This window comes from Aythya fuligula, chromosome 4 (genome assembly GCF_009819795.1).
Source record: "Aythya fuligula isolate bAytFul2 chromosome 4, bAytFul2.pri, whole genome shotgun sequence".
In the NCBI taxonomy this organism is placed as follows: Eukaryota; Metazoa; Chordata; class Aves; order Anseriformes; family Anatidae; genus Aythya; species Aythya fuligula.
The window spans coordinates 11,176,385-11,201,565 of record NC_045562.1 but is presented as its reverse complement, the minus strand read 5'-3'; the positions used below and the strand labels follow the sequence as shown (position 1 = coordinate 11,201,565).

The window sequence follows — 25,181 nt, the reverse complement described above, 5'->3', positions numbered from 1 at the left end:
CTTACATTTTGTGTGATTTCTGCTGCTTAGACAATAGGGGAAGAGTTGACAGCTTCTTTGTGTTCTTCCTTCAAGAAGCAAGGAAGAATGAATGAACACCATTTATGCTAGTTGTTTTTACAGGGAAAGTATTCTATTTAAAAAATGTTACCACCTGTATGGTACCATGGGTCGGTTGATAGGAATAATCTCTATTATTATTTAGACACAGATTTCTTATTTCCATTGGAATTAGATTTCTGTGCTTTTTGCTTAGTTTTCTACTTCTTAGTTCAAATAATTCCTTAATTATAGAATAGAATGGCTTGTTCTACAGTGAAGTGATACGATGTGGGCATGAGAGTGAACAATGGGAGCTAATAATGTTTTGTTTGAGCATAAAAATGTCTATAGTAATTTAATATATTTAAAAAAAAAATATTACCTACTGCAGCTGTAAAATTGCGTTCTAAAATCTCTTTTTCAGTAGTTATGTCTGATTAAAATATAAGGAAGAGCCTTCCCAATCTGTAAATGAATATGCTTGTGTGGTGCATATGTACATATCTGCACACATCTGTAAACCTGCCAAAAAATCCCATGATATATCAGTGGTTAAACAACTGGGATAAATTTGTTTGGAGGGAGAGAGAGGGTAGAGAGGGCTGCATGTAGCTTTCTGACACACGTTTTCAGTGGGTTGAGTTGTGGTAGATGAGCAATTTAGTGTAACGTAAGCTCCTGTGCAAGTTGGCAGGGCCTTGGCTTTTCTGTACCGTTGGCTGCACTCTTGCTCTTTTTGTTTACTTTGCATCTCAGTGAAATACAACAACTGGCCTTGCATCAGTCTGTTTAGTGGATACAAAGCTACTTTGATAATCTATGTCTGTTCTTGTACCATCAGCTCTGTCCCAGTAAGACTGACATTCAAATTTGTGTTTCAATTGCAAGACCTCAGCATCATACAGCTCAGGTTTTAGCTTGTCATCAAAAATCCCCAGTGAGTTCTATAAATTAGTGACTGTTTTCAAGCTGTGCCTCCTTTCATAAACGACAAAATTGCTTATTGATTCCTGATGCTTGTGACTCCTTATATTGTGTCTGCTTGGCAGTGCATGTTCAGATTAGAGCTATGCTTGCTTTCAAAGAAAAAAAAAAAAAAAAATCAAAGCAGAAACTGCAGTTCAATGTCGAGTCACAAATAATCTCTGAATTTACTCTTTACCCTTGATTTTCCAATAATATGCCATGTATGCAGTTTCATTATTCCTTAAATACTCAGTATCTATTTGAATATACATACATGTGTGTATACATGTATAATACATACTGCATAAATATATATACTGTTCATAGGCATTTGTTATATCTATGTAAAGCACATTAAATTGCTTTTTAGATGAATGAATTTGTTTTTGTGCTTGGCATACAAATATTGTTTAGATGAATGACCAGATTTTATTCCTATGTGCTGAATACTTGCTGCTTGAGGAAGTTTTGCTTAGGCATTATAGTTCTTGTTCTTCTGATCATACGTCACCTGGTTTTATAGCTCTCTCCATGGTCCTGTCTCTCACTACAGTAGTTTATTATAACAAGAACAAAAAGGAGATGGAACTGACATACATTTCTTAAAGATGATTTTTCTTCCAGTGTATCTGCTGAGCCGATAATGTTTTTATTGCTTAAAATTTGCCAAATGCCTGTGTATGAAACACATTTCACTAATTTCAAAGAAGTCCGAAAACATCTAGTTATAAGTAAGAAAAATAGGCTTCAAGAACGATTTTAAAGAATAGTTAAAAGGAAAGCTTCAAATTCAAATCTAGAAACATGATCACATACTTTGACAGTAAATTCCAAGAACTTCAAGTTCTCTAGGAAGAATGGGTGTTGGTGCATATTTTAGCATGACTGTAACACTAGCATTTTGTCTGCTCTAAGATATGTACCATCTTTAGTGGGGGAATATAAAGGAATTAAAAATCCAACTGAACATGAAGATTGGAGACTTCAAATCCTGTTGTTCCTTGCAGAAATGAGTATTTAGGAAGCCAAAATAATGTTTTACTTTACTCAGATGATAAAAAATCAAGTCTATACTGTGAAAGCGTACAGTTTATATGACTTGTCCCCAGAACTTACAGAAACAAAGGACTTTGGGGTGAAATGTTTGTATATCATGTAGATATATACTGTTACCCAGTATGATGTGCATTGCATTATGTATAAGATTATATATGTCACATGTAAAATGTTTTGAGCCATGTCTTTGCTCAATTGCTAGGATTTTGGAGATACAGATCAAACATCACTTTGAAAATCTAAAAAAGAAAATGTTCAGCACTATATATATGCAACAACTTGCAGCTATACATAAAATAGATATTGGCATCTGGGGTGTTTTGGCTGACTTAAAGCTTGTTCAAATAGACTTTGAGGCTGAATCATTTCTCTCTCTTTTTCTCAACCCAGATTAGTGTATTGGCTGTGAAGAATTGCAAACGCTTCGTGCCCTGATGGGGGACTCAGGATCCAGACGATCAACTCTAGTATCTCGGTTGCCAATATTCAGGAGAAGTATTAGCCGGAGACACGACTCCCTTCCTTCCTCACCTTCCTCTGCTAGTGCCGTGGGTGTCCACACCTCCTCCCCCTCCAGCACGAACTCCAGCTCAGGGAGCACAGGCAAGCGCCGGAGTATTTTTCGGACTCCTTCTATTAGCTTCCATAACAGGAAGGGGAGTGAACAGAAGCCTGACTCCACCAGCCAAAATGTTAACATCTCAAATGGTGCCCAGTCCTCCTCTCTCAGCACTTTTCAAAAACTGAGCCTAGACGAACACATTAAAAGTAGAGGAAAGCATTCAGTTGGCTTTGGCAGCTCACGTAGCAAGAAGATAACAAGGTCTTTGACAGATGATTTTGAAAAGGGAAAGGAGCCCTCAGCTAATAAGAATGTCTTTATAAATTGTATAAGCTCTGGGAAAAATGAGGGTGATGATTCTGGCTTTGCAGAGGAGCAAAGCCGATGCTCTGTCAAACAATCCACACGGAAACTTCTCCCTAAATCTTTCTCATCGCACTACAAGTTTTCCAAACCAGTTCCGCAGAGTCAATCCATTTCCTCTGTGCAGCAGTCTGGATGCGTGCTGGAGATTAAATCGTATGTTGAAAGTGAACCAGTGATTGCCAGGTCCTCTTCTCCCTGCTCGGCTGAGACGACGGAGTGCGTGGGAAGCACGTTGCAGTCCCCACTGCTCTCGGCCGACCTCACGGCTGCCCAGACGCCCTCTGACTTCATAGCCTTGACAGAGGATTCTGTTTCGGAGGTTGATGCTCTGCCCAGCAGTGGGAATGGAGTGCTGCTGGCAGAGGATTTTGGCCACAATGTCTCTACCTCTCAGATCTTCTTTAATCCTGCTGCTGCTCCGGTGAGGGAAACAAATTACGTGGAAAGTACGTGCCAGTCTGCTGGTGGTGTATCTCCTGTGAGCCGCACAAGCTTTTGTAGTGTTGAATCTAATACCTTATTCAAAACCTCAGCTGCTAATCAAATAAAAGTATCATTGCAAGCCAATGAACTATGTATTACAGATACCAGGCACATAGCAGAAGTTAACTCAGCAAAGACAGAGTTAGAAACCTTTGGGTTACAGCACAGAGAAGAACCGGTGATGCACTCTCCAATGGCACAGGGGTTGAGTAGGGACCAAGATGAAAGCACTCTAGCTAAGCACACAAAAGAAACAGTTCCTGTAATGGAGTCTAAGATTATTCAATGTTCTGAACCTCAGTCCCTTAAAACGCAACTGGGATATGAAACAAACCATCCTAAAGGTATGTATTCCGCTTTTTCATTGTGAGGTTTGATGGCTTGGGGGATGCTTTTTTGTTGTTGTTGTTGTCCGTAGTTCTTTTGTACGAATTGTTTGGTCATGAAGTTTTTGTGTACTTAGAAAGATCAAAAGTTAGGAATTTTACTCTCCTTCCAAGATGATGCTTAATTCAGAATTATAAAAGGAATAAAACAAAATGCTTTGAATTTTTTTAGTTGATGTTTTTCAGTGTAATAACAGCCATCAGTGCTGTTGGTCATTCTGTTTCCTTCTGATAGAAAATGAATTAAGAGAGTATTGATTCTCACCTCTTGTTGAAAGCTGAAGCTGGTATTTTTGAGGCATACCAATTTTGGACTTGAACCAAAGAGTTGCATTGTTTGAGGAGGAAGGATTGCCAGAGAATAAACTTCCTTTAGTCTGGTTATGAAAGATAACATACTTTTATCTTATATTGATCTGGGTTTGTGACTCTGATACATTATAGAGCAGCTTGGACAAGAGCAGAGGACAAGAATATATTGCTGTTTCCATCTGAAATAGCACTGTGCAAGTTCTTACTACTTAACCTATGAAATATAGGAAGTTCACTACCAAATAAATTTCACACTGTGTCTTTAGCTTATAAAAATGAGTTTGGAAATATTAACAAGAATAAGTGGAAAGGCTATGCTTTGAATTACCATCTATAGACACGCAGATCTTCATCTTTCATCAAAGACACCCAGCCTTTGATTGAAGAACACCTGTCAAATGACATTTAGCTCTGCCAGTTTACTTCCTCAACTAACCTGAAGACCAATGCTTTGTTGAATAATCCTGAGCCTGTATCTGGTGGGGCCAGATTTGTGACAGTTAACAAAAACACAGTTATGTTGTTAGTATTGAAAGAGGAATGAATGCAAATTCATATGAGTCCATACCCATCCTTTTGCTTGGTGATGTAGTCATGTAGATTATAAGCAATCAGAAGCAATCTCACTTTTGGAGTTACTTGTCTCTGCACAGTATTAGTTGCATATCTTATAAATAAATAGTTATGTATAGTAAAATTAATCCACTAAATTATCTTTCATGAGAGGAAAATTGTTTGCCTCAGAACATTAGTCAGCTGGGACAAAAATATTTCCATTTATGTATATTATCTGTCTGGAGCACTTCGGTTGGTCTTCTTTGCAACTTTGGCTCATCTGTGAATAAGCTCATGCTTTTAAATTTAATTTAGTGGAGTGGAGTAGTTGTAGAGCAGACCAGTGAGCAGCTCAGAGTGATGTTTGGAAATACACAGTGTTTGAAACTCATGCACCAGCAGCTATATATTTAATCTTCATGCCTGTAAGGCAGCTGGAGTTGAAACTGCAATAGAGAGATTTTTGTAAATAGGCTTGGTATTCACAGAAACACTAGAGCTAATGTTACACTATTTAAAAGTTGATGATTAATTTTCATGGGTTTATACATGTAGTTCTATTCCAAATGCATCTTTTTCAATTTGTACAGTGAAGAATGTATTTAAAATTAGAAAATTGGAAAGCAAACATAGGGATTGTTGGAAAAAAGCATAAAATCCTGCCATATGAAATGAAAAGAGTATAGAAAAAGTTTGTGGTGTTCAGAAAGGTATAGTATAAGTAGTTATATATTTTGCCAACAAGCTGTTTGGACCAATTGGTTTTGCTATAACAGTATTTAAAACCAGGTGCAAATGTAAAATATTTTTGTGCATGTTTTGGCAATAGATACTTTCTTTTCCATGGTAGGTCTCATAGTAGATTTTATTGATAGATTACAAGGTTTGTCATGTCATACATTTTTTAATATATGCTTATATATTTTTAAGTGGTATGAACCTCTTTGAAAAGCCATTGAGGAAATGTTCTCTTGCAAAAGGCAAAATATATATATATTTTTAATGTTACATCTATTATGCTATCATGCTTTTCTCTTTTCCTCATCTCTAAATTTTCCTCAACACTTCAAAATGTAATTTTCTCCTCTTTTCCAATATGTTATTGTTTAAAAGGTGTTGGGGACTGGGATGCAGCCTGCATGCTGTGCTTTGAGAGCACAGATACAGAGCTGATGTGGGAAGGCCAAAGAGAAACTAAAACCTGTATGCATCAGGATGCTATGCGCTGGAAACAAAACTGTGAACTGGCCCTAAAAAAAAATATGGGCTTGGCTTAGGACAGGATAAGGGAGGCTGGGTTTTTGCACCATGGAATTAGTGATAGTTTCTCTGGTGGGTTTTACTGTGAAGAAATTCCTAAGTGTCCGAGAATGAGGGGAGAAAGGAAGGAAAGTGGCAAAGGTCCCACTGGATTTGTTAAAGAACTGTGGGCTGGGCTGTAGCATGCTGAGCACGTGAGTCAGCAGGAACTGAGCAGTGAGCAGGTGGCCCAGGTTGCTTTGCCTAGCTAAACAGGATCTGCTTTCTACAGAACACCTAAGAAATTATTCTTACTTTTTTACGATTGCTATTCAGTGGTAAACATTTAAAGCAAAGCGCTGTTCTTCCTAAGAAAATTTTTGTAGAGAATAATTCTCTGTAATGATTGGTGATTGCTTGTCTATTTGTAGTTGATCTTGCCAATAGCTTCAGCCCGTACCGAGACGGCAGATTTATTGAGAAGCGACTGAGGTCCTCTTCAGAAGGTACTGCTGGAAGCAGTCGGCTGATCATAAAACCAAAGGATGGAAATTCAGAAGAGCTTAACAGCCTACGGAAGCAGAGAGCAAGCTCATCTTCTTCAAAAATGAACAGCATGGTGAGTTTGTATATGTGTTTGTTTGTTTGTTTGTTTGTTTGTTTTTTTCCACGATAAGCGTAACTATACTAAGCAGCAACTTCACAAGTAATGGATGGTAATTAAAAGAAAAAAAAAAAAAAAAAGCCAGCTCAGGCTTCCAAAATGTGGTCCAGGCTGAGCTGCAGAGATAAAAAAATATTTTTTTTCAACGATGTAACATTGTGAAAAGGTTTGTATATTTGCTGTGAGGAGGTTGAAGTCATGCTTTGTTGATTTGCCTGGGATATTACAAGATTCAGACCAGAAGTTTTGTAGAGAGGAAGTTGTTGGTGAAGAGGCTCATTATGGAAATCTGGTCACAAGGTTCAGTGCTTTCACACTGAGCACAAATTAAGGATGAAAGGAAAGGTTCACTTCTGAGAACCCTTGAAAATGCCTAGGACTAGGAAATCTAAGACAGATCAGATCACTGTGGGAGAGTACTTCTGAAACCTCTTCTGGTGAAATAATAATAGAAGTAACTGACTGACAAGTATGTGCCTTCCTATACCCAGCAAGAAAAAATGTTTTAAGATGAGTGTAATTTATACATATTCATATGCTCTCTAGTGAGAGAAAAAGAAGATACTAAGGTTGAACATTGACAGCAGTGGTATCTACTCTTCAGTTTATGGAAATCACTAAAGCAAGTTTTACAGGTATTATGAGTTTCAAGTATTTTATTCAACATGCTAACTGTAAAAAAATAAATAAATAAATAAAATAAATCATTTTGCACTCATATTTGAATAGTGTTTACCACTGAAAGTAAAAAGCTGTAAGTTTCTTACCCTTGTCCAGTGCTGTTAAACAGATATATAAATAAATGTGTGTTTTTTTTTTTTTCCTATTAAGGTTCACTTAATAGCAATTGTATTATAATGTTTTAGGACCAAACACATTCCTAAGAGACTCAGGTGTGAACACAACTGCCTTTTCTAAGATAATTTTTTTGCAGTTTTTCAAAGATGTGAAACTAATTGTTGTAAACTGACAGATTTCCACAGCATATTATTACAAAACAACATGTTCTTTTGGCGGCATTTTACAGACTAACACAAAAACTCAGCAATTCATACAATTACTTAGGTAATATTTATGTCTCTGTGCTACCTTGTCTGCCTTTAAAGGTAACATCTTATCTCCCTCTCACCCAAGAAGCCAAGGAAGGCTAAACTTGTCTTCCTTTGTCAGATTCACCCATACTGGTTCTTGGTTGGTAATTTTAAAATAGGTCCCTGAATAACGAAATGATTTAGCATGAATTCTCCTTAGAAAAACTGTGTCAGGAAAATGTGATTTGAGGTTTTCTAAAAAGCATGTGAAATTTGTCTTTGGTCACGGTAAATCTCACCCACATCTAAGTTAGTCTTCTAAACCTTTGCTCATGTTCAACACTGCTTTGGATGGCAGGAAATTACATCAGTACTGAAGGTGTTCATGCTGTGTCTGGCCAAGGTACAACAGGTTTTCCAGTTGTACCAGTGTCCTTAAGTAGTAGTCACTACATCTGCTTTTCTCCCTCTTTTCTAGATTGCTGCCAGCTTGTCAGATGTGGTAGTAATGTAAAGCAAAATTTATGTCAACAACAAAAACCACACACCTGTTTTCTTTCTTTCTTTTTTTTTTTTTTTTTTTTTTAATAAATCCACTGAATTATTACACACAGAGATGCAGGATGGAAATAAAGATGTAGAATGACTAAAAAGTAGAAAAATAATTTGTGTTATTAAAGTGTATAGGTACAACATGTTTATTCAGTAAGTTCATATCCAAATATCACTGAATAATATCTTATTTTTCAAAACCAGAACACTGTGACATTTGAAGCTCATGTTTCCATGTAGGCATACAGGGCATTATGCAGGCATAGTTTCTGCCCTAAAAAGCTCATTAACCTTGGCTCAAGCCTTTAAATACTATTTGGGTCATCAGGCCCAAGCTATTACGCAGATCTTTGTGTTTATTTAAATACTAGACAGAACTGATGTATTAACTTCATTATATTAAGTCCTGTATTAACGATGCAACTGGGAAGTGACAACACTATAGCAACTGGAAAAAAGCAAAGTGAACATGGGATGGTTTTTATTTTTTTTTTTTGTTCATGTTTTGTGTATGAAATCCACATTTTTCGTTGTTTGTTTTAACTTTCATTAGCAATATTGTCCACGGATTTGGTAGAATTTGTTTGTGCTTATTTTGGTCGCAGACCAAGAACTTCAGTGTCAGGATTATTGTGCACCCTCATGAGTGAAAGTAAAGTTCTTCTTGTTTTCCCCCCAATAAATGCAACTACCATCTTTCTATACTAAGAGAAATGCTAAATGAAAGATTTTGTATTTAAAAAATGAGATTTAATGGGAAGGAAATAAAAACACAGAAGGCAAAAAAAAAAAAAAATAAAATAGCAGAAATTCACAAAAGGAAAAGGAATTAAAAATGAAACAAATTAAATGTTCATAATAATATAAGGCTAAAGAGAAAAAAGGCCTCTTCAAAGTACTTGTCACAAGCAATTAATGTTTAACACCACAGTAGCAGCCTGTTGCCAGTGAATGATCATAATGAAGAATAAATACTCGTTAACGAATTGGAGTTGCTAAACCAAGCATGATTAAAAACCTTAACCTAACTTTCTTGTTTGCCTAGAAAATCATTAATCACTCTTCTGTAGCTATTCATATTCATTTTCACTTCTGGGAGAAAATTAAAGGTTCATGTGAGACTCCCTGGGTTTCCCTGAGGAGGGCAGCGTTGCTATTCAGATTGCTTCTGTGGCACCAAACAGTAGTAGCTGTGGATACTGGTATTCTGGCATCATCCAGAAGTCATGTTATGATGAAGAAGCTTTGTAGCCTGTCAAATACCCTTTCCTCACAAACTGAAGAAAGTCTTCCAAGACTGTTTGCTTTCTTTCTTGTTGGCATAAAGCATGAGATTATTCTGCTGACTGCCTAGAGGGAATCAGAAGCCAGAAGATCTGAGGGGATACCGGATTTTTACAGGAGATGAAGAAAAACAAACAAACAAAAAACACAAACAAAAAAGCAACACACAAAAAAAAGAGATTACATTTGAGAAATTGTTCTTCCTCCTAAAGAATTCACTCAGCATAGTATTCTTGTTTGATCAGTACAACAGGTACAATAGGTAAAAGCTTAAATAGATGGATCTCCCACTGTATGTGTCAAAACCTATAAAGAGGGTCACCAGCTCCGCAAAGAGTGGCATTATTTACTTTCAAAACCTCACAAGTGAATTAATCTCGATGAGAGCAATGCAAATATCGTGCAAGGAAAAAAAAAGAGTATTAAAATAACTCTTCAAATGTGCCAACTTTACAGCAATGTAAATAATGAACTGAAGCAGATGCATGAGATTAACTGCTCAGATTACTAATTATGTGCGTTTTCATCAGAATAAACGGTTTTGAAGCAGTCATTCTTGCAGTGACTGATTTATGCCACAAGATGTCAGTATTTCACTAAAAATTGTTTTAAACTTTAGTGTTCCCTAGTTACACAAAAGGTGAAAACTGAAATTCAGGACAGATTTTTTGGAACACTTTGAAACTGATTAGCCCGTGCAGGATAATAAAATATTTTCAAATGCGCATGGCTGATATGGATTAGAGGTTTAAAGAGGTTCATATTTCTATTGAAAATCTGGTCATTAAAATGTTAAGTCATCAGTTACAACTTTAAATATTTAGACATAAGATGGCAACAATTGGCTACGGCTATCCTTCTTATTCTCTATTTAAGTTTCCTTTCTTTTCCAATGTGTAAGATTGGAAAATATAAAATACGCAAGAAAGAAAGAAGGAAGGAATTATGGAAAGGAGGCAAACAGCCTGGTAAAAGACCTGAAAGACCTGAAATACGCAGGCCTGCAAGACTAATGGAAAGAACATAAATCTGGGAAGTTGAAAGAAAGAATTAGAATAACCACACTGAAAATTATGATCAAGCCCCCAAATCAGTGTGAGTAAATTCTTTAAGAGCATCAGGGAAATGATTACCAGGTAAAAAATAAAGAATTAATGTGCTGGAATACTTAAAATTAACAGTAGAAATTGAGGCGAGTGTAAGCAACAAAATAAACCGTCACTTTTAAGAGTAGTATTTGATGTGGAAATGTAACTACCCAAGATATCACCTTTACCAGTAATAAAAGACAAAACTGAACAAATGAAACAAACAAAAAAAAAACAAAACAATAACAAAACATGGAAATTGCTGTTTAAAAAATAATAGTAATAAAAAAGAAAGTGCTGATAAAGATTTTGAAATGCCAACTTAAATTACAGTCAGTTGTTAAAACCAAGTAGTACTGAAGGGAGATGTGGATGAAAATAGGTGTACATTGTACAAGTTTTAAAAAAAGAAAGTTCAGAGGACTGTTGGAGTTCTTAGACCACAGCGACCAACATGTGAGCTATTCTGTGCTACAAACGTGTTTTCATTCTATCTAGAAAGAATAGAAATGTGGCTGTATGTGTGCAGTGGAATGAGACAGTACACTTACGTTTGGCTCTGACTGATCTGCCTTTTTGTCTCTGTGGCTCTGCATTACACAGAAAATATCTGGCCTTCTTTGCAACTGCTCTCTTGTACACACCTACCTATCAGCATATGCGCTGCCTCAAATGGACCTAATTTTTCTGCTTTTTCCTCTCTCAGTGAGGTAAACATTACTACATTTACTTGAAGGTAAACATTATCAGTGGCCTTTGTGTTCTGCAGGCTCCAATTTTTCTGGGCTTTCCCTTGGGCACAGTTTTTTCTCCAGTTTCTCATATTTCAATGTTGTCTGAACATTGAAAGTTTTTCACTTCTTAAATTGAGATATGAGTTTTCATCCTTGTAGGTAAAAAAAAAAAATAAAAAAAAAAAAAAAAAAAAGTTTGCCCTCTGTTCTGCATTCTTCTTTAACCTCAGGCAAGGCAGCCTTGCATACTTGTGTCAGTCCAATTAGAACTGTACAATTTATTTTTCCAGATGGTGGCTTTGCATCTTTTCCGTGATTCCAATGCATTAGATAAAAAAATTGTGTTTCCAGTTAAACAACTTTTATGGCCTAAAGTAACTCCAGCTTTTTTTTTTTTTTTTCTTCAGCTTAAACAGTGATGCAAACCTTAATTGCCCACTTGTCCAAGTATCAAATAGTTGCATTTATGCTTTCTCCTACACTGCCTATCATTGACTAGAGTAACTGCAGTTGTCGTGAAACTTTCTTCACTTCTATTCCTTTCACTTTACCTTTTTCCTTGCTTAAAAATGACAACACAATAGTGAACTAAGATCATTTATCAAGATGCACACTGGCACTGTGTTTCTGAGGATTTTTTATTTAATCATCCAGTGATAACACTTCAGCAGAGTCCCCTTTTCTTCATGTTTGCACTATGCTTATTACATAGGGATGCTTTGAGTATCCAGTGTCTTAGTAAATATATCTACAATATACAAATATGCAAAAAACCCACAACATTGGAATACAAAAACCTGTGTTGGGACCATTTTATGAGCTATTTATGAGCTATTGCAGGCTTCCATTTGATAATGGAAGGGGTTGAATTAAACAGCATGGCAAGCTGATCAAAAGAATTGATTACCTCACTGTATTTAGCATTGATCTGACCTCACCTATAATATTGTATGCAGTTATGGGCTCCACAATATAAAGAAGATATTAAGGTACCTGTGCCTTGAGGAGGGCAACAAAGCTGGTAAAAGGGCCAGAAGACATGTCCTATAAGGAGAGGCTGAGAACACTGGGTTTGTCAAGCTTGGAGAAATGGAGGCTGAGAGGTGACCTCATTGCTCTCTGCAGCTTTCTGAGGAGGGGAAGTGAAGAGGGAGGTGCTCATCCTTCCCCCTGCTATCTAGTGAGTGGACACATGGCAGTGGCTCAAAGCTGTGTCAGCAGAGATTCAGACTAGACATCAGGAATAATATTTCTAGCTAAGAGAGGACTAAGACATTGGAACAGGCTTCCTAGAGAAGTGGTAGGTGCGTCATGGCTGCCTATATTTAAGAAGCACTTAGATTATGCTCTTAATGGGTTAGCCCTGAAGTAGTAAATTAGTTGTACTTGATGATCTTTGTAGGTCCCTTCCAGCTAAAACTATTCTATTCTAAGTGCTCATGCTCTGAGAATGTCAGCTAAATGTGCAAAATTAAGGATTGACAAATTTAGTGTAGAGAGGGCTGTCTGAAACTTTGGAAGGACATGACAAAAATAAATGATCGGCACAGGAGTAGAAAGGTACCATCAAAAGAAATACTAACTACAAGTATTTGACATTCCTGATGTAGCCTGGGAGGGAGCAGAATGGTAAAAACACAGGACACTTTAATGGAAATGTGTTGCATATTCCAGACAGGAACCATATTTGTGATAATTATCACTCATTAGCAGCTGGTGTCTGCATTTTGGTTAGATGTCCTGAATATTCTGTTCATTCACTTTAATTGGGTTATTTGGGGTACCTTAGCAACTATTAGTCACATTCCTAGTGTACTTTAGAAATAGCCCTTGTTATCGAAGAGCAGTTCTCCAAGTCGCTGTATTCAGATCTGTCCTTGCCTTTGATATTGTACATTATAAAGTAGTATTGAAGTCTGAAAACTCGTGAATGTGTGATAGCTTTGTTTTTAGTGTTTCCCAAGTAATCTTATTATTAAGCATCAGTTGTACTCCAGTTACTACATCACGAGAAGCAAAAAGATACTGTGCCCCTATGGACTTTGCTGAATGTACATCTGAGGCTGCTAGAAGAGTGAAGGAATGAAGGCTAAAATACTTTTCTATTTTTCTCTTCTCTGCGCTGAATAGTAATCATGTTTTCTAGTGTCTGGTGAAGCACTGAGCATGGGTAAAACTAACTTGGCTGGTAGTCTAGAGAAGATTGAAATGATTTTCCTATTCACTCCAAGTTGCTTCTACCTTATTTTCTTCCACTTTTTTTTTTCTCCCTGACTGTGGACCTGACCTTCTGCTTCACACCTTCTGACAGTCTGTGCTGAGACCATTTGGAAGACGAGATTTTTAAGGCATCTCTGGCCAACACATAAGGTGGGAGATGCTGTAAAAATACATGAGTTGAATGGTTTATGAGTTACAGTGGGTGACCAGGAGACTTAAAAGTGGAATTGAAGATGGTTGTTATTATAACCTGTAAAGGCCTGAGACAGCCCTATGGGATACACCACCTCTCCATCCACAGACTGGAGACACATTAATGTTTAATCTGTTAACAGCAGAATAACTTCTCTCTTGAAAGCCTGTGATGGGAAGGCAGTGAATGAAAGATTATGGAGAGGATGTGAGTTTTCAGGGCTTCACTTCTAAAAAACAAAACAACCTCCTTTTCCAGATATACCAAAAGTTTTTTTTTTTTTTTTTTTTTTTTGTTTTTTAATCAAACAAACAAACAAACAAACATGAACCAGGTAAGCAAAATGTCCACGTTCCTTTAATATCTTCTATACAACCTTCTTTAGAACTAACAAGGTTATGTTTTCTCTGAATAACCACAACCTGTTGTCAACTTGCCATACATGTATTATGTCTAGTATCTGTGATGTTCATACAAGTTCTTTTCATAGTTAAATTAGGCATTACATTTTCTTCTGTCATTCAGTTGTCATATTTCTGCTTAATTCAAACTAGTCTTTACTATTTGAGAGGAATCTCCCTCTTCTCAAGGGAGAACACTTAGGAACATCAATTTTTATTGAACTGTTCAAGAAAGCCCTGTAAGGCAGCTGTTCGCCCTTCATGTGAAGTGGACTCGACAGCATGCGTTTATAACTAGCTTTGCTCTCATGTAACAAAATTTCCCCATTTGCAATGCATTTGACTTTAGCTTCCTTTTAGAAGGAAACTGTGGAAGCCACTTAAAGCAAGAAATGTTACGATCGTTTTCATAGTATAAGTGTTGTACAGTACTGTGTAAATAGGAATAAACTGCTGATTGTAGGTAAGCAGCAATTTATGTTCTTAATTTTGCACAGAGAAAATGCCTTTCATATACTGTTAGCATAAAAAGAAACTGGAAAGGGCAAATTGGGATTTAAGAATTTTGTCTATAATTTTTAGGTCAAGTCAACTAGAAGCTTTTCAGCTAAATACCCTGTGGGAAATTAATGTCTGTAGTGTAATACTCATTTCTTAACATATTAAGAGCTTGTAAAAAAATCAGATTGCAGTTGTTATACACTTTGAATTCATTCTTGAGATCAAGTAGCTAACCAAAATTAATCTAGACTTTACTTAATACTTACAAATGAATGTTCTATGCACTTTTTAAGGACACAATCGTTATAGTCCAAGAAAAGGGTAAACTATTGTTTTAACATTAGTACAAAATTTTCATTGGAATACAGTTATGTTAGTACCAATAAAAGGTAGAAGAAGTTATTAGCAATTGTACGTCCCAGAGTAATCGTAGTAGTGGATGAAAGTGTTGCTACGTAGAGAATATAGAACAGAATTAGTTCAATTGGCAATGTGGTATTTTCTTTTTCTTTTGAAGCTTTAATATGGGAGTACTTGTAAGTATTGCCTGAATTAATTCACAGGGGACTGGGCTTTTAAAACTACAGATAGGTGTCCTCTGTAATGTGTTGTGTTTGTTTTTCTGTTTTCATGTTTTTGTGGAACGTTGAGCTGTTTATCGAGACTCAAAAATGGAAGTGTAAAACACAGTGGATGGATTTTTCTCACACTTCTCTTTTAGTCTCACTACATCCCACTAACATTTTTGCCTGTTAATGAGAAGAGGCAGCTTTTCCTGAGCCTGCTTATCTTTTAGAATTGGTATTATTTTTTAGGATTTCTTTCTCTACACAGAGATCTGGTTGTGTATTAAACTATGCAACAATGATTGATGCTGTTTAAACAACTATATATTTGTTAGACCAAAGAAGTCTTGTTCTTTTTCTATTTTATTCAGACTTCTACATTTTACTTTCCTGTTCATCATCACGTTTTCTGTTATCACATATGCTGAGTGCAGGCAAATACTGTAGCAATATTGTTATGTAGTGTGGTTGAAAAAAAAAACATTCTATTGTCTTCAGTCTGTGCATGCAGGCTGCTGAAATCCGAATGTCACCATCTATGTGTCCAAAGAGACAACTCTGTTTGGTGAAGACCTTTGCCTTCTGTTTGGTGTCTCTCACACTCTGAAAATGTGGGTGAGGACAGGGTTTTACTGTGCATTAAACAGTTTTCTGGCAAATCTAATTGATGGTCCCTACCAACTATTGCAATACTTAAATTGGTAGTAGGAGTGGGACGCAGTCAGCAAGTTTTGAGGGTGACTCTGGAGTTTGTATGGTCCTACGCCTGTGCTCAAAACAAAGTCAGGTAGGATTTAGGGTGAAAAAGGGTGGGTGAGTGGGTGGGGAAGTCCACTTTCCCTCTTTTCCTCTTTCTCAGTGTAGTTGTGACGCAAGTCAGGAGAACTTGGGAGTTGTTATTGATGGAGACAGGCTATGTGACTTTGTAATGTTGTGTGGCTGATTGGATCTTTATATTTCAATGACTACACTTGGATTTTAAATGACAGACAGGTCATTATGCAATGAGTAAAATAATTACATGAAAAAATCTTTCTATCTGTTATTTGTGTTAGAAAATAATCCTTCTTAAAAAAGAAGGTAAATGATTTTAATTACTTCTATGCACTGGAAGACTACCATCACATCTTTATTTTGAGGCAAGCCTTTAGCGCTAGCAGGTTAGCTTATCCAAGTAAATTTAACCAAATACAGTAGGAGAACTGAAATTATCATGAAATTTCTCTAAAGGTGACAGTTAATAGACATATTATTCACTAGAGCTGAAGTTTATGACTAGTGAATATAAATTAAAGTATTTAATAATAATAATAATAATAATAATAAAGCAACAATACCCTAATTTCCACTCACTTAGATTTATGAAAATAAATCAGAATACATAACTCAGAATAAATATGTTATTGTTTTCCCCCAGACAATTCAAGGTAGGGTGCTTCCATGCTTTTGATCTCTTTGATTGATAAAGAGAATATAATGGGGGAAGAAATTGAAATGTTATTGGGTCACTTGTTTGGTCATTATTTCTGCAGTCCTTGTCTTGCCAGCGTGCAACTGGAGGCAATCCTAGATGAGCCCTGGGTTAAGAACATGGCACTGGCTGGAAAATCAGATGCAGACCCCAATGCTTGCCGTCTAGAATGTTTTCTGATTTAGAGTCAAGTGAATGCTAACCTATTAAAGACTCAGGATCACATTTTGCACAGTATATTACTGATAGATATATGGAAATTAGGTTTGGGAATCCAGGTTAATGCACCTTATACAGGATGAGCAGGAAAAATATAATTAAATCCTTCAAAAAAGGAATGAAGCATAGGCAAATTTATTTATTTATTTTTTATTAGTTTTTGCTTGGGAGATTGTTTTCTGTATTCATGCCATTCACTCAGTAAAGCTCATAGAATTCATTGAAATAATATAGGCCTGGTGAATAGTTTAATATCTTTCCTTCTGAACTTTCATAGCTCACTAGATGGAAGTTTTCATAAAACAACAACAACAAAACACCTAAACCAAACACACACACGCACACAAACATACACCACAAACTTTTCTGAAACTTTTGCACTTTAAATTCAGGACAAAAGTCTATATTTTTGTAATTGAGTTTTTGATAAAAGAAAGATATATTTTGAACTTTTTGTACTTTGGGAAGCTTTCCTGATCTTGAAGAATTTTAGTGTTAGATAATTGTCTGGGATTTCCAGTTGCATAAACAGACTGTAAATCTGTTATGATTCAGAGCTGATGGGCAGTCAGAGAAGCATGCCACTTGAGAGTTAGTTAGCAATAATAGAGCAATGTTAGTTTGTAATACAGTGGACCAATTCATTGTATGATGTTTATTTAAAATCCATTTTTGATACCAAAGAAAACTTGGGGAGGAGAGTTAAAATGTTTAGAAATAAGTCTGCTTTAGGATCTTGAACATCTTTGATGGGAAGGAGAGTTTTAATCAATCCAAGACTACTGGAAGATTGTTCACCGAAGTCTGCTTCTGTTTGCTCAGACTGAGATAGCTTGGACAAAAAGGAGGGCTTCCATTTTTCTTACTCAATTTTGTTTTTTATTTGTATGCATGTTTTAAGTTACTCCCACATACCCACCCTGTTATATCTGATCTTGTAAAGTAGACAGCAGTGATTCAAGATTCTTCACTGGGTAACTTTTTGGAATATATTACAGGAAATTAGGCTAGTTGTGACTGTTCCATAAATCAGAAGTTTGCATTTGCATGAAAAGTCTCCGTCATCTTTTTTGGCACGTTGCAGTTGATAAAAGTAAAACCCACCAGTTTTGACTTCATTATTCTAACCTAAAATGATCAAAATTTAAGCATTTTGAATATATTTTGAAGAAATTATCTTAAAATAAGCATCATGAAATAAGTGTTGTGCAAAGTAAAATGAATAAATAGTAGGATGGAACACTTACTGAAATGAAATTGTCTTTATAAATCTGCAGACTTGGCAGACTTGTATCTTGGCAGACTTTTGTTTTTTCAAATCTGCAGACTGAAGTGGATGAAGTGGAAGTGTGGGAAAGTGAGAGAACTGATCCAGAAAGGAATGGGGAGGATAAAGAAAAGTTAGGACTTACTGGAGGATGGGCTATGTTCCCACTGAAAAATGGGCAGGATTATCAAGTGCTGATAATAAGAGCAAAAGTGCTGAAGGTAAGAAAACTGGGACTAGGTAAGTGGTGGAGTTAACAGGGTAATGTTCACTGCAGGTAATGTAGCAAAGGAAATGGTTAGGCATCAGAAAGGAAGGAAGTTTATAGAAAACAGGTTTTGTGGTGCCTCTGAAAGTAAGAGGATGGGAAGTCAGTCAATGGAAGCAGCTGGAAGAGAGTGGAGAAGCTTTTATTATTTATTTATTGATTGTAATTTACACAGGAATTAAGAAGCAAGAAACTAAGAAGGTCAAGAGCTGACAGAAATGGTTGCCAAGAAAAATGTGTAACCTTGTAATTGCCTAAAATACTGAAATCTAGGGGTTAGTTTTATTTTCTATAAATATTCTCTCTAAAGAACATTGTTCATAGGAAATTAAGACAGCTCGTTAAATATGCTTTGTTGGCAATGAACTGTCAGACATTTCTGAAAGAGGAAAGAAATGCAATTTTGCTGCTGTAAATGTGGCACTGTGCATGGCAGTAGATGTCTCTTCATATTTTAGTTAGTCACATTTTAAGAGATTTTCCTCCAGACTAGAATAAGAAGGTTTTTTTTCTGTTCTCTTTAATGACGCATGACATGGAAAACATTTTGATCTTGTTATCAAAGCTATGTCTTTTCTTTGAAACATTTTCTTCTTTTTCAGGCTCATATAAGGTAAAGAAAAAAAAAATATTTTTGCATCTTGATAAATAGAAATTTATGCCTATAATTTTCATTCATGTTTACTGATAAAAGTTAAAGTGCAAGGTACCCACAGCGCTGTTATCTTTCTTCATTTTGTTAATTTAAATCTTCATACAATATAAATTCTTCTGTTATGACAATTTTATGACAATTATGCTTTTTTCAATAAATCACAATATTTCTTGTTCTGTATCATTTGTCCTTTCACCTGTTGTTCATGAGACACATGATGTGACTGTTTTCACAGCTGTTGTTTAGACTCCACCTTTCTGTTCCTTAGGTTACAGGCATGTGGCACAGAAAATAGTATTTTTCTTTAATCTGTGATTAAGGCTTATGTTATGAATTGATTCCCGAAATGATTTGGCATTCTTCAGGGCAATATTTAAAAATGGTAGTGCAACATGTTAAAATGTACCTATGAATAGTTTCAGAGCAAGACTGAGGCTATATTAAGTGGATTTAGACAAAGAGGGGAAAAAAATGTAGAGACTGACAATTGGTTAAGGACAGAATTGTATACAAGAGAACATATACCTGCAGATAGAAAAGTAAGCTTTTGAAATGATTTATTTTATTTTTTTTTTTTTTTAATTAATCAATATTTCCAAGGGAATTATGGAAAGATGTGTCACCTGTTTATTCATACCATATTCTTACTGTTTTAGCACTATGCTTCTCATCTTCTGCCTGATAATGTAGGAAGAGAAGATTAATAAAGGAAATTCACAAAGAATAATGGCTGGTCTTCAGAAGCTGTTCAAGTCCAGGGACATGTTAAGGATCTGTTTTTTATGTAACATAACCTATACTTAATGTGAAATAGTTCTTATTTAACCACAGTGTAGAATGCAGTTTGACTTGTTTTTATGCTTTTTAAATATTTGATTGAAATAAGTTAAAAAGAAAGTTATTTTCTATTGCTTGATTTCAGCATGGAAAATGTGTGTATCTTCTAAAGAAAAAAGAGTCTTCATTAATGTCTGAGAAATATCTCTGTTTCAAGTGCCGAAATACTCATGCTGCTTTTCAGGTTCCTAGGAGTAGAAAGGTAGCAGAAATAAAATAAATTCCACAAAATGGTATAGTTTAGTAACAAAATATGATCAGAACTGGCAAATTTATGTTAAGTAGGTGTTACTGAGTTATTGTGAGTTTATATATTCATAAATATGCATATATTCTTATTTTTCTCTACAACTTTGTGTAGCTCAACTCCAAAAGCAGTCCTCTTTTTTTTTTTTTTTTTTTTTTAATCTTCATTTTCACTGTATTTAAAACATAAATACTTTCAGAATGCTAAGTTTTCTTGTATGCTAAGAATTTTGCATATGTATCATGAAAGTGCTTCAGGATTTCAAAATGTATGTCTTCCTAATGTTCCTTGCATGCATTAGTTGTATTGCATGAGTTTGTTTAATACATTGAATGAAAGAAAGTGTTTGCATCCTATTGTACTCCTTACAAAAAATATTTTTAATGATTGATGAACACAGAGGGAAATGGCTGGGATTTGTTCCTTAATGTTTCATTTTTATCCAAGTTCAATTTTGGGATCACCTTTCAGTATTTCTAAAATAAGAACAACATGGAAAATTAAAATGTCCTTAATACTTTTCTGTGCCTAAATGCAAAACTGTGGGTAAAATAATCTATTGAAAAGTGAGTAGTGATGCACAAAGCTTATTTGTGCAAATGAAATCTTCAGAATACACAGATTTAGGATGGGGGGTTTCTGAATATCAGGTTCTTCATTGCATGTATGAGGCTCTGATAAGTTGAAGCATTGAATCTCAGCATGTTGGTGTCTTTGTGAGGTTTTTATTTCCAAAAGATACAGATACATGAATACAAGTCCTGAACTTGAGTTGAAAGGAATAGTCAGCCGTTCAGCCATGGTTCATGAATCACAGCAATTCTTGTTTTAATAACTTCAGTTGGGAAACTGGATGCCAAACTATTCTGAACTTGATGCTTTAAGTGGACTCAGCTGTCTACTGGAAGAACTTACAGGTGGAAAAGAATAGAACTGAGCAGGAATGCTTTGCTTTCTAACACAAGAAAGGAAAGCAACATTAATGCATGGTTTTGGTCTCGGATAGCATTCACCCTTCTATATAGTCTGCATGACAAAGGCAATTGTGGTATTATTAAATGGTATGAAGTGATACACTGATTTCTTGAGGCATATTTATTGCCGCACTGTAGGAGGTCTGTAAGGTCTATTAACTAGAGAAGTTCAAAGATACATGATGTTGTTCAATATTTATTTTTAAAAAATTCCATGCAGCAGGGTGTCTGATAAAAAGGTTTTAAGATCCTCTGTCTCGGTAATGCACATTTCAGTTTGTTTAATGGGGCTCTCTTTTTGGAGCTAACGCATGAAGCTGCCAATGCTAAATTGTTCATGAGCCTGGTTGTTGTCAGGAAAAAAAAATAAAAAAAAAATCCTATGGGTAAGTTAAAAACTGTTTCATGATTGCATGCTTTAATCGTTATGGCATGTTTTAAAAGTTGGTGAACAAATGCATTGTTCATTATTCTGTCTCTTTGCTGTGATGGCAAACGTCATTTGTTTACCGAAAAAAGAATAAACACTACATAGAGTCAATCCAGGGCTTTGTTCATGCTTAGAGTAGTTTGGCAAACAGAAAAGGAAGTTTCAGTTTTCATTAATTCTTCATGTTCAAAGGTACAAAGATGCAGCTTCAGGCAACATTTTTGTATAGATGTACTGCAAATTATTTTCATATTCAGTCCTTTCACGGAAAGGATTAGCATATCCTAACGGGAATTAGGATTTAATTTCAGACCTGCGTTCCATTTTGATATGCTGTTGCTGCAAGGAGATTTTGCACGCTAACATTACAATACTTACATACTAATAGGTATTTGTTAGGAATAGTTGTACTTATAAGAACAAAAAAAATATGTAATTCAGGGCAGACCAAACTCATAGAAGTTTTGACTCTTACGAGTGTCTTCACAATAATGACAGGTATGAATAAGACTAAACTTGTGTGTAACAATATTCCGGAGTATAAATTAAAAGGATGTATGTGTATGAATAGAAGAAAAAATAGTCTGCTATTGCGCAAGAGCCTGTCTTTTGTAGCTTTTTTTTTTTTCTTAGCCTGTTGGAAATTCCTTTTATTTACAGTGTTTCTAGAGCAAAACCAGATTACTTTTGCATTTTTCTGTACTTGTGTTTACTGAGATAGGAGGTGGTGCTGTCTCCAAGTAGAAGGCAAGTATCAGTGCATGTGGTATGACAAAACTTAAAAGAAGATGGGGTCACAGAAAAGAGAACAGAGCAATGGCGTGTGTGTATACAAGAGGTGATGCCAAACAGCTTCCTGTTACGTATGTAGCCAAAGCTTTTGACAGAAAAATATTAATGGATTTCTAGAAGCAGAAAGGATGGTTAGATTCTCTGGCTAGACTCTCTCTCTCTCTCTCTCTCTCTCTCTCTTTTTTTTTTTTTTTTTTTTTTTTAAGGTTATGTCATAAAACTCTATCAGTTACCTCTCTATAAAGGTCTATGTAACATTGAAATAAAGATACCAAAAGTATGAAGAAATGGAACAGCTACCTTTTTGCTTGCTAGGTTATTTAAAAGGCTTTTTTTTTTTTTTTTTTTTTTTTTCCCTTCTCTTTTTGCTTTTTTTCTTAAAAATCCAAACTTTTAAATTAATGGTAAATATACTTCCACCCATTAGGCCTCAGTTCATCTTCTGTAGCTACAATAAAGAACATCTTTTAGTATTTGGTGTTTTTCTGTCCATTAAAGTTGCTTGTAAATTGTAGACAAGGATACCTTCTTGATCTTTTCTTCACTTGAACAGATTGAAATTTTAACATAGCTAAGTGGAATATTTTGTGACTTCTTCTGTTTCTATAGCTTTTTACTTGGCTATATGAAGAAATGGTGGGGGGAAAAGTTGATTAAGCAGAAGCAAAATTTGATCTAGTGGAAGTTTTCCCTGCCTTTGGCAGGAGGGTATGAAATAGATGATCTTTAGGGTGTCTTCCAACACAAACCATTCTACAGGGAAAGAAAAAAAAAAACACGTTTGATTCCAATAAAATAAATAATATCCATGTACTCAAAATAAAATTAAAAAAAATCTCTGAAGCATTTGTGAAAATAACTGATATCAAAAATACCCATTTTTGTCTTACTGTTTTATGGATGATAGCTGTAATAGCAGTGAGTATCTTAGTTCTGCAGAGTAAAATACCCTGCGCCTCCCAGGAAGATAATCCCTTTCCTGCAAAGCTTGTTGGCTTTGCCTAGATGTTACTCATGCAAATGATTTGAACATCTTGTCCCTCATTAAGCATTTTGCTTAGCGAAGAGAGTAGCTTTTTCGAAATTCATGCAGAACTGGCAATTTTCCAGTGTGGTAGCTGTTTTCTGTAAAGCCAATGCAACTATTTACGCATTAAAGAAAACAGCATGTGGGCAGCAACACACATTTCATGTTATCAGCTGTAGTCACTGAAGTAGGAGTCCTGTGGTAGTTCAGTGGGATGACACATGAAGTTATTCCAGTATGTTACAGAAAAAAATGTGACTTCACATTTTCTTTGTTGCAGCTGTTCTGCTATTCTTAGTGTTTTTCCAAGAGCTACATAAGTATTTTCTGGAAGGGTTGCTGATCATAGCTGCTGATTTGTTAGCCATTAATTGAAAGTTATTCATTAGTTAATTCATGTATCATCCATTTTCACTGAATTACACAGATGTTGTAAGAGGTATTTGTTCTCATCAAAGATGTGCTGCACTGTGGTGCAAACAGATGTGAATGATATAAGGAATGTATTTTATTAGTTTAATTGAAATGGAGGAAAAAAAATGAGCAGGCTTTTGGCACATAAATCCTTCAGGGGCTGTTCTTTAGGTATTATATAATTATCCTGGAAGATGTGTTTGTGTCCAGGGAACTTGTCTGGTTTTTCTAGCTATAAAATTGGTCCAGTAAGAAGAAATATTTCTTTTAATAAACCTCACCTCTCCTATATCTTCAGTCAATCATGGTTGCAGCAGTTCTACTAATGTAGCTTTTTGTTTCTTATCTCCCCACTTCTATGTCCCAGCAGCAGACACAAGCAGAAGGTGGGGTATCTATTTTTTAAAATACGGAAAAGTCTGGAGTAGCAGAAATACATCACAAAACAAACAACAACAACAAAAGTTTGATAAACTTTTTATATACCTAATGTTTACAAAGGTAATGCCATTGCTGTTGCTCATCTCCCATTTCTTCATACTTATTTTGTTGATTTAAACAGAAGATCATGTCTTTCTTAATTTGACAGTTTAATCATTTACATTTTTAGGTAAAAGCTGCCAGGTTTTATTAGGGGGCTCAGCTCACCAGGGGGATACTTGTGTTGTTTCCTCATGCTTGTCAAGTTCTTTTCTGTACAGTCATTAACTCAAACTGTCAACCTCTGAAGTCCTCTTATAATGTTTGCACGTGAGGTGCTGCAAGAGGTGACATAAGCTAATAGAAGGTGTTGATGGTAACAGAAAATCTCGTTTGTGCATAGTGGAAGTGATGAGCTCAGGGACTTCTGCTTTGATTGTATTATAATTAACAATGCTTTGTGTATCTTATTGGGATAGCTTCAGAGACTGCTGCCATCGTTCTGGCCGTGTCTGACAGGTTCCTTCCCCTAAGAGATGTTAGACAGCAAGGAAGAACTGAGCAGGCATGCTATCTCTATGGGCTGATTGCAAGCTTTTCTGCTAATCATAGGCACGTCATTCATGGTTAGGAATCAAAACCCAGCCTTAAGCTGGTTATTCTGGTTGTGGATGCCGTGGCTGTAGGCCTGTATTTTAAAAGCATTCATTTTATCTAGGAACAGTAGAAAAATTAGATAACCACAGGAATGAATGCTAAGAAGAGACCACAAAGATGGAACATTTATAATATATTGCCATATAAAAAGATGGATAAACTTTTTATGGCTTCTAGAGATGAAGTTTTCTGCACCAGATGTTGTTGAGAACCTGTAGGCTATTTGGTTTTATTTTGTTGTTTCTGATTACCTCTTTAGAGAGCAAAGACATAATCTACTGAATTTCTTATTGTGCTTGGCT

At 35.7% G+C, this 25,181-nt stretch overlaps 1 protein-coding gene across 1 annotated transcript in view; it reads left to right on the top strand.

Moving 5' to 3' along the window:
- The window catches only part of CCSER1 (coiled-coil serine rich protein 1), a 648,644-nt gene that overhangs the window by 65,728 nt on the left and 557,735 nt on the right, over nucleotides 1-25,181 (top strand). Inside the window, exons 2-3 of the mRNA XM_032187512.1 lie at nucleotides 2,455-3,819; nucleotides 6,399-6,586. Of these exons, the coding sequence (XP_032043403.1) occupies nucleotides 2,499-3,819; nucleotides 6,399-6,586 (1,509 nt within the window). The 5' untranslated portion in view covers nucleotides 2,455-2,498. The remainder of the gene's footprint in view (nucleotides 1-2,454; nucleotides 3,820-6,398; nucleotides 6,587-25,181) is intronic.